The sequence below is a fragment of the Papaver somniferum genome, chromosome 2 (genome assembly GCF_003573695.1).
Source record: "Papaver somniferum cultivar HN1 chromosome 2, ASM357369v1, whole genome shotgun sequence".
In the NCBI taxonomy this organism is placed as follows: domain Eukaryota; kingdom Viridiplantae; phylum Streptophyta; class Magnoliopsida; order Ranunculales; family Papaveraceae; genus Papaver; species Papaver somniferum.
The window spans coordinates 177,217,950-177,228,724 of record NC_039359.1 but is presented as its reverse complement, the minus strand read 5'-3'; the positions used below and the strand labels follow the sequence as shown (position 1 = coordinate 177,228,724).

General features: G+C 36.5%; 1 protein-coding gene across 1 annotated transcript; it reads right to left on the bottom strand.

The window, feature by feature from the left end:
• Positions 1-2,317: 2,317 nt before the first annotated feature.
• Positions 2,318-3,049, bottom strand: LOC113352454 (WD repeat-containing protein 87-like). The gene has a single exon (XM_026596270.1). It carries the CDS (start codon positions 3,047-3,049, stop codon positions 2,318-2,320), a length of 732 nt encoding a protein of 243 aa, XP_026452055.1.
• Positions 3,050-10,775: the final 7,726 nt, after the last annotated feature.

Genomic DNA, 10,775 nt, shown 5'->3' with positions numbered 1-10,775 from the left:
AACCTCTTGCGTATAGTCAGTCAATTAGCGAGTGTTGCCAATGTCCTGAAGACGTTTTTCCCTCTCAACATTTCATGTATGGAGGACCGCCTGAGTCTATGCACGGAAACTCTTCATATTCAGGGAACAGTGAGTGTCACCGGCCTCCTGAAGGCGTTATTGCTCTCAATCTTATGGAATCGTTCTTCTATGTAGAGGAGAATTCCTCTATGTAGTCAGGGAACAGTGAGTGTCACCGACATCCTGAAGGCGTTAATCTCTCAATCTTACGGATAACCGCCCAATTACGTTATTCTACATAGAGGCTATGATGAAATGCCCTGTGTCGAACGCTCCGGAGAGGCCTTTCGAGCGAAATATGCATCATACTTCGTAAAACACGAATCGTCACATGGATTCCTGAAGCCGTGTTAGAAACATGCAGTATCATGATTTTACGGTCTTGACCTTAAGAGTAGGATCATTTTCAGCATGGATCATTTTCTTAATATGAACTAATTCCCATTCTTCATCGACATACTCTTCTAGTATATCACCAATGCTTTTCACAAAGTCATCCCATGAAGCAAAGCCCTTCGGAGGAGGAGGATCATTATTAACAATACCATTGGCAGGAACAATACATTTCTCATTAGAACTCATCCTCTCAATTCCTTCTTTCTTTTGCTTATGAACGAGGTATCTAATTTCTTATTTCTAGGATCCAAATCAGTAGTACAATTTCTTATTTCTTATTTTTATGAACGAGGTATCTAATTTCCATGCTGAAACGAGGTATCTAATTTCCATGCTGAAACGAGGTATCTTATTTCTAGGATCATTCTTATTTCTAGGATCCAAATATAGTGTTTCTTTTTCTTCTCTACATATCTAGTATGCAAATCTAAATATAGTGGGTGGGTTATGTTTACCATGAATATAACAAACGAAAATCAAGGTGATATATGGAAAGTGCGATTTTGCGAGACCCAACAGAAAAATATTGTATTAGGATTGTAGGATTAGACTACTGATTGTCAGTTCTAATTAGACTCCTATAATCTTGCTGAAACCCTAAAGAAATCTCTAAATATCCTGACACGTTAAGCATTCATGTCAATGAGATAATACACTTGTTAAAATTAAAATTTTACCTTCCTTATTGAATTTCAGACACAATTTTTCCTACTACATTATTACTACAATCATAATTGATTTTTGGAAAAATTCATATACACCAGCACTTGTTGATCATGCACGGTTTACCAGGGTTTATGCGTTTGCAGATCCGGAAGAGCTAGCACCTGTTGACAGGCGTTATGTGATGCCGGTGTATTGTAATATCTTGATTTGTTTAATCATAACACTAGTGTATTCCTGACATAATTGATTAATTAGTTAACAGATGGGCCATATCTTGAACTGCATCATGGTTTGGCTCATGTATCATGCCATATCACAAGTCCCTGACCAACAATTAAAATAAAAAAATGGTCAAACATAATAGGTCAAACAAATAAGGTCAATAAGCAAAATAAAATCAACAGTCTTGTGTATATTTATTGAATGGTACAATTTCTTATGGTGATTATGAAGTATGAACATCTCTATGTTTCGCCATATTGTAGATTCAGACTAGGTGTGTATATGCCTTTCCATCAAGTGAATTAGACTGGATAGAGAATAATGCCTATTTTGTTTCATCATACCACATTTTAACATACCATTGTTCCTTTCATTAGAAATCACAAAGAGAAACCGAAAAAGAAACAATTGCAATTTCATTAATCACATTTACAAACACCATCACTATTACAGATCAGACCGCTAATTACTAAGTAGTTCTATTTACAATTTTTTTTACGGCCAACACACCAAAGGAACAATGAAATACCAATTCAAAAATCAAACCCATAAGCAAAAAAACTAGACATGCTACCAATTCCAGTTCGACTTACACCTGAACAACCAACTCCGATGCTGTTCGATAAGCAAAATTCCATGATTATGCATGCTGCACTTACATAACCTCCATAACAAGTACCAGCAAAATACCTACCACTACTACTAACGAGTTTGATCTTTGTCAACAGTAAAATAACACCTTTACAAGATCAAACCTTGTGTTGAAATAAAAAAAAAAACAAAAAAAAAACACTTACCATGCATTAGAAGATGTATAACAGAAGACTAGACCTCTCCTTCAGTTCCAACAACACCAACAACTACACACATTAGGAAAATCTTTGTGAATTTTCACGAAGATGATCTTAAGACTTCAAGGAATACAATCCTCCTAAGTCTTCCTCAAAATATTTTCCCAATGCTCTTCAGATGATCACCACTGATCATCATCATCGTCGGTGTTAAAGCCTTCTTCTTCATAGGAGAAGTCTACGCCGCTATCAGTGTTGGTAGAAGCTGCAGGACCATAACCTCCATCCTCATCATCTTCTGATCCTTCATTTTCTTCTTCCTGTACCTCTGCTGCAATAGGATTTCCATCTACATCCATCCCTGGTATCTCCTCACCGTCTGAATCCACGTTCAGGGGTTCAGACATGGTACGAGCAAATATCCTGGGTTGAGCTTTCTCTGCCAAATAGAGTAGATACATTTCTGTATCATCTCTCTCCTGTCTTCTTCTCTCCCGAGCCTTTATTTTTGGATCAGTAGATACATTGTTGCTATCATCCTCATCAAATTCTACTGCTTCTCCACCTTCCTCATCACTTTCACTTTTTGTGGCACTTCTTGTCTTAATCCAATGAAGTTCAAGTCTCTCTAGCCTTTCTTGCATTTCTCTCCTCTTCCTTGCACATCTTGCCTCATATTTTCTGATCCAAAACTGGTACTCTTCTTCGTTCTCAATCCTTTGCCTATCAAATTCTTTGTGTCTCCTATTTTCTTCTTCCTGCATCCTCTTATTTGGAATTTCTTGTTCTAAATAAGAAATCAATCTCTTATCCTCTTCACTTGTTAATGAATGAGTTGCTTGTTTTGCATTTTCTAATGCTGGTGATTGATTCTCAACAACATCTTGAACTGCAGGTTGGTTTGGTTCAGCCATCTCTTAATCTTCTTCTCTCTGCAAATTTTCTTTATTCTTTTGGTTTGATTAAGAGTAATTGCAAGTATATCAGTTTCTCATCCTTTTGTAGAGTGGTTAGATTAACCATAAATGTCCATTTATGGCGCATGGTGCTAAACTTTTAGTCCCTTGGCAGACCACGCGTCTTCAGTCTCGAGACGCAATTTTTCAAAATACATCATTATTGTCCTCTCCAGACCCGTCTCATCTCTTAAATGCACACATCGTTATCTTTAAGAGTAAATTTTTTTCAAAATACATAATTATTGTCCTCTCCAGACCCGTCTCATCTCTTAATTGCACACAACGTTATCTTTAAGAGTAAAACGAGGCGGTTACCTAATTTGAAGGCCATAACTGTAGCATTATGGTTCACCAGGGTTCACAAGTTTGGCTCATGTATCATGCCATATCTCAAGTACCTGACCAAGTGACCAACAATTAAAATAAAAAATGGTCAAACATAATATGTCCATGCACAATTGTGTATATTTATTTAATTTTAATTAGTTAACAGATGGGCCATATCTTGAACTGCAGCATGGTTTGGCTCAGGCATCATGCCATATCTCAATACCCTGGTCCCTGACCAACAACTCAAATGAGCCACAAAAATCTGCCAACACTATGTCAACTGCGCCTGAGACATAACTCATTATCATTTCATCTAATTCCATTCATTTGAGCCGCACAAAACTTCATCGACAATAACGAAAGAATCGATCAATTCTTCTGTGAAACATCGATTTAAGGATAGATTTAAGTTCAATCGATCTCTTATAGAAGTATTGACACTGATTCATAATCTTGGAAATGCAAATCTGGGTTATCGTCATCTAAGATTCATTTGGGGGTTTCTTGGAGATTCATCTGCAGAAAACTTCATCAACAACAATGAATCAAATGATTCTTCTGTGAAATATCGATTCAGGCCTAGATTTAATTTCAATCGATTTCTCATAGAAGTATCTAATGATTCATAATTTTGGAAATGCAAATTTTGGTCATCTTCATCTAAGGTATTTCTCATTCATTCATTTGGGGGTTTAATGATTTCACAAATTGGAGGTTACACACTACTGATTTTGAATGGTAAACTTTCGGATGGTGATTATGAACATCTCCATCTTTCATATTTTGGGTTTATCATGTTGCTGTGAATTGTATCATGTTTTATATGTCAGTTGACAGATGATCTTAAACTCAGACATAGTATTTGGTTGTAGGATGTCAGCATTGGTGAACAAAGCTTGTATTCTGTTTTGAGAAGCAGCATCTCAGGAGTCTTTGTGATTTGTATTTACTGTCATATTGTAGAATTAAATTAGGTGTGCATAAGGCTCCACCAGGTAGTGTTCATGTCAGTTATGTGCAAGTCGAATACACGCAACCAACGCAGGACAATTTTTGTTAGTCATGTATTTGACAGAAGATATAAAGATCAAACACATATGGATGTTCGTAATTTGTCCCTTTGCCAGATTGTAGATTAAGACTAGGTGTGTATATGCCTCTCCATCAAGTGAATTAGACTGCATAGAGAAACACTAAAGTGACTTGTTTTAGTATGCATTTGTTTTCAATACATTTTAGTCTTGTACATGTTCCAGTTCTTTGATTGTAATTTTAGTTTCTGGAATATATCCTGCATCTCCAACATTGTCGACACACAATCGTTGGACAATATAAATAAGCTGACTTCATCGTATTGCATTTAAAAAAGTTACAACTGCTCTGTTCATTCAGTGTTGAGCAACATTTAGCAGCAACACTATCATTTCATATCCACTTACATGTTCATAAACTAAAACATACCCATTTAAAAGTATTTCACCATCTTACCCAAAAAAATCCAAATACCAAAAAGAAAATGAAAAAAGAAAAATAAACATAACATTACCCTACATTTTCAGTCTCCATTGCCAAAACCAAAAAACAAGCACATGATTCAGTGACTTACCATTTGCATTAGACCCCTCTCCATTTGAATTATTCTCTGTACTTTGATAATATCTATTTCTTAACCATTTTTTTAACATTATATCATCATTTCCATTCGAGCACTTACCCAAAAATCCACCATCTCTCTACAGAAGAATACGAATGTCGATAAGGCTTACTCATTGTCATACCCATCACTCGGAATCAGAATCATCAGATTCATCTTCCTCATCATCAGACCCCTCTTCTTCCTCGCCATACCCCTCTTGTTCCTCATCAAACCACTCCTCCTCCTCGTCTTCATCTGCATCGTTCGCTTCGGAATCGGTCTTTTGGTCCAACAGTGCATGATTAATCCCAAATCTCCCATCTTCACGAAAATCCTCAGTCATCATCTTAGAGAAGATTCTGTATATCTTCGATGCCCCAAAAAAGCAGCAGGCTCTTTATCTTCGGAAGCAGTTGCATCACTGTCATTTTCTTTCTTCATCACTGCCATTTCAGCCAACCTCATCTTTTTACTCTGCACTTCCCAGAACTTCTCCTCCTCTTCTTCATCTATGAAAAGATCAAGATGACGCTTCTTTTGCAAAATCTGCACCGGTTTCTCTACCGGTTTTTCATCTGGTTTCTCTTCTGCTTTGATTTCATCCATTGCAGCATGTATCTCTTCCTAGAGAGGCTGGACTTCAATATCATATAACAAGTCATTTACTCTCTTGTGTACTTTATCCAGATCATCCTTGGTCATCTGCCCAATCATCTGCATAGTGGATGATATCCTTTCACGTCTTTGTTTCTCTTCTAACTCTTTCAATAGTTGCTCTTCAGTCACGGGGCTTTACCATTTCTTCTGCATTCATCATTATCACCATCTATTTGGATTGATCTGATTTGATTTGGAAAAATTCAGAAAACAGTAACCTCCCTCTACAAATTTCTCTTTGAATTTATTTGCTCTCTGACCCTTTGGTTTCCCTGTTAATCCCCTTATAAACTACTCTATCAGGAATAAACTATAAATTCTTGGAGGGTCATGCCTATTCCCAAGAGAAATCTTTATTCGAACACGTACCCTAGTCTAATTGGCACCTATTCTAAACCACTATGTCATAAACCTAGGTAAAATGGCATTTTGGTTAATTAACTAGGTAAAATGGCATTTTGGTTGCTTTAACAACTAGAGAAAAAAGAAAAGAAAAATATTTCCTTCTCTTACTTGCGTGGAAGAAAGACTGGAAGAGGCGAAATAGAGAAACCCTAGGTAAGAAAATAGAAAATAAAAATCTTTCCTTCTCTTATCAGATTAAATTCAAACTTACTTGTTTAATTTCATGAATGGAGGATGTTTTTCTTAATTTGAAATTACTATTGCTAGGGTTTCAGGTATATACCTTTCCCAAAACTAAAATCATTTTCTACTGTACTATGTCAATTTTAAGAGTTTTTTATGATCTTGGCTGTGATTCTATATCTTAGTAAGAATTTTAAGAGTTTTTTATTGTCAGGGTTTCTTTTGTTTTGTTCAGGTCTTTGATTTTCTTATGATCATAAACCAATTTAGGGAGAGTTCATCTAGAGCATTCTCTGATAAGTTCTAATAATAAGATTGTAATTTTGGGTTTGGGTTCACATGGATGATCACGTTTCCTTATGATTTCCTTATTGATTTTTGTTAGACAATATTAGTTGGTTGAAACAATTGATGTTTTCTGTGAATTTTGTGACGGAAATTGTGGAATTTGGTTTAGGTTGAGTTAATTTTTGTTAGTAGTGTTTTTTTTATGGATTTAGGAATTAGCTTTTGTTGCTGTAAGGAGTAAAAGTTGCATTGTAGATTAAGCCGGCGTTGTTATAGAGCCGGAAAGGAGGATTTGTTGCTGTATTCTCTCGATTTTTTTTTCACTTCGCAACGGTGTTTTATCATGCTAAGCAATTGGTTTAATAGGGAATAAGGCGTATTTGAAACTCGGTGTTCGACCAGCAACGCACCTGCACTCCACTTGTAGCCTATTAGAGAACCTACTCATTCCCTACCTCCACATACAACAAATGGCATCATTTGACTCCGCGGAAGATTTGGAATTCACCAAAGCATGGGCAGCCGAAAGTCGAGTTATAGATCTCTCCTCGACCGAGACCTATTGGGCGAAGATTCATAACAAATTTAGCCAAGATTATGGGAACCCGAAAAGAAGAAGTGTTCAAGAAATCAAGGATATGCATAACATCATCCTAGATGCGGTAGCTGGGGTTTTAAAATCAAACACCGGATATCGCACGCAAGCCACCTTAGCTTGTCCCCTCTACAACTTGTACATATTTTTATGGTTTATTCGGCACAACACTTTTTTCAATTTATATGTAACCAAATAAGTTTATGTGTTGTTCGAAGCCGTGAAAGCGCGCTACTTAGAGGAAAAGGGGGAAGCATTCACATTTTATGAAATCGTTTACTTCATAGTATTCATATTTTCGGAGTACCACCAGCTACGGAGTACCGCCAGAACTCAATGGTGGGTGAATTGGACTTCATACTCTTATTTGGCTTCCAGATAGGAAAGGCCAATTCTTTGTTAGGAGTTTCTATAATGTGTTTTCTAGTCCATCTAGTACTTTTGCAGGTACTAATTCTGTTTTTCCACAGGTATGGAAAGCTTTTTGGAAGTTAAATTATTTGTTTGGAAGTGTTAAAAGATATAGTCCCAACAAGATATAAACTAGATAGATATGGAAATGATATTGAATTGCATTGCAGTTTGTGTAATCATCCTGTGGAATCCAGTATCACCTATTCCTTGAATGTGGTTATGCTAGATCTATTTGGTTGGTTTTAAATATCAATGTTACCTTCGGTGCAGGAATTACTAGACATGAGATTAATAAATTGCTAATGGTTTCAGTTTGGACTATTTTTTTTTCTTTCTTAAGTATCCGTTTGGACTATTTGATGTTCAAAGATTTTTCAGAACATAACTCCAAATAGGACAATGTCAATGTATGGCATTAATAAACTTGTGTTTCCTGGAACTAATCTTGTTTCTGCTACATTTTGATGTTTCTTTAAGTCAGATTCATTACAAGGTGGAACATGGCTAATAGTGAGGAATTGTGCAGGTAGCTGCATTCGGGTGCAAGGACAATGCTTCAATGGAGGAATGAAGATACGAGTTGAAGATGAGGAGCTGGAATGTAAGGCTATGCTGGCAGTTGTTACTCTAGCATCCTCTAAGAACTTTAATCATGTTATCTTTGAATCAGATTGTGAGACTTTAATGAAATCCATCAATGATCAAACTTATTATGTTAATTGGATGAATCAAGCTTTGGTCTTAGATATTAATTATAATTGGAAAGAACACACAATTAGAGTAATGTGTTTTAGTTCACTTAATTCTAATTAGGGCCATAGATTCTTCCAGTTCTTACGATTTTATTTTTCAACTGTACCAACACGTACTCCACTTTTTACAAAGTTAGTTTTTTACTTTAGTACCGTTATAACAATTGCAGCAACACGTACTCCGCTTTTTAGCTAACATTTTGATTTATTTTCTGAATTCGGGTACGAGCAAAAAGAATCTTCAGGATGGAATGAATATTAGTTGCATCGCATCTCACTCCGGTCTTTTAGAGCCGTCAAAGCAGAAAATTATGCAGCAGGATAACAAGATTTGACTGAGAAAATTCTTAACATAGAACGTGCAGCATGAAAATTGAAGGATCTTTACCTTCCTATTTTACCAAATTATTTACGATATATTAAATATTTTGCCAAATTATTTATTATTAAAATTATTGCCAAATTTCCATTTACCCTTTGTGTTCATCTCTCTCGTCTTAAATCATTTCATGTTTCTACTCTTAAATCTTCTAACCTCCCCCTAGAAAACAAAACAAGTGGTTTACTTTGATCATCTGATTCATTTCCTGGATAAACCATATATTCCCCTGTCATTTTTTCTTTGTGGAATAATCGGATCGACCGTGTAAGTAATTCTTTTCAGTACTGCTTTGCTAACTGAGATTGTAACTCTAATGGTCATAGTAGGGTAAATATTGCCTTCACATGAAACTGTATGTAGGTAGATAACCTATGATTATTTGTATGATTCATATATGATAACTGAACTCACATTGTGATTTGTGATTACTCTTTGTGTACGTATTACTCTTTGCAATGATAATTCGTAGTTTTATTCGGACTACAATAACATTTTCACAAGATGTTGACAAGTTTTTTCCCCGTCCAGGTATCTGAGAATTCATAATGGATCCTAGAGTAATGGATAAATCTTGGATGTATACCGATAGAACCCAATGGCGTTATCAAGACGGAGTCGATGCATTTATAAAGTTTGCTACACATACATACCAACATGATATTACGAATGGGAAACGGAAACCATAAGACAAGGGCAAAGTTAAGTTTCTATGTCCATGTGTGAAATGTCTCAACCTCTACGTGCACAAGGTAAGTAAAGTTAAGTTTCATTTATATTCTTCTGGATTCATTCAAAATTATGTTGTATGGACTAAGCATGGAGAAGGAGATGAGTCATCAAGGTGGACACTTCTGGATGGTAATGGCAGCGACGGTCCGTACTCTGATAAACCAACACATGCTGCAGAGACTATTGAAATGGTTAGTGCTTTATTAGGAGATAACTTTTCAAAGGATTCTTAGAAGATGCAACGGATACTCAAAGATGTTGGGAAACCCCTATACGAAGGATGTGCCGATTTTACAAAGATATCTGCAATGTGTCAACTGTTTAACTTGAAGAGCAAGCACAGAGCTTCCGAAAAGTTCTTTAATGAACTTCTACCACTGTTAAAATCCATGCTCCCTCCAGGAAATGAGATGATGAAAAGTACATATGAAGCTAAGAAGGTGATAAGAGAATTGGCTTCAGGTTACGAAAATATACATGTATGCATCAATGACTGCATTCTCTATAGGAAGGATTACAAGGATCACATCAAGTGTCCCACCTGTGGGGAATCAAGATGGAAATTTGACAGCACCACCCAAGAGGTGCATGAAAAAATTCTGGCAAAAGTCTTGTGGTATTTCCCAATTATCCCAAGACTGAAACAGCTGTTTCGATCAAAGAGAATTGTCTAATATTTATTGTGGCACGATACCAGAAAGAAAGAAGAGGGTATTTTACGGCATCCGGCGGACTCACCAGCATGGAAAAATATAGATGAAAGATATCCCGTAATTCGTGATGATCCTCGAAATCTGCGGCTAGGCATTTCGGCTGACGGGGTTGACGTAAACAAAGGCATACAAAAACAACACAGTGTGTGGCCAATTCTGACAGTGATTTACAACCTTCCGCCAGAGTTTTGTATGAAGAGGAAGTTCACCATGCTGTCATTAATTATCGTTGGGGGTCCTTGTAAGGACACTGATGTTATGTTACAACCATTTTTCGAGGATCTCAAGTTATTGTTTGATGGAGTCTAATATTTTGATGCGCTGAAACATGAGATGTTTACTCTACGTGCGGTTGTTTTATGAACAATAAATGATTACCCGGCTCTCGGTACACTGTGTGGTTGCCCCTACCAGGGACGAGACGCCTGTAAGGTGTGTGGGAGAAATACTTACTATGTCAGGCTAAAACATTGTAGAAAATAGGTTTATACCGGGCATAGAAGATACCTACCATACGATCATCCATTCAGACGTCAGAAGGGGATCAACGGAAAAGATGAAACTGAAAAGTCTCCGGAACTTATGGCCCCTAAACAA

Excerpts from the sequence above, each read along its gene's own strand:
- LOC113352454 (XM_026596270.1), bottom strand. The coding sequence starts at position 3,049 with ATGGCTGAACCAAACCAACCTGCAGTTCAAGATGTTGTTGAGAATCAA.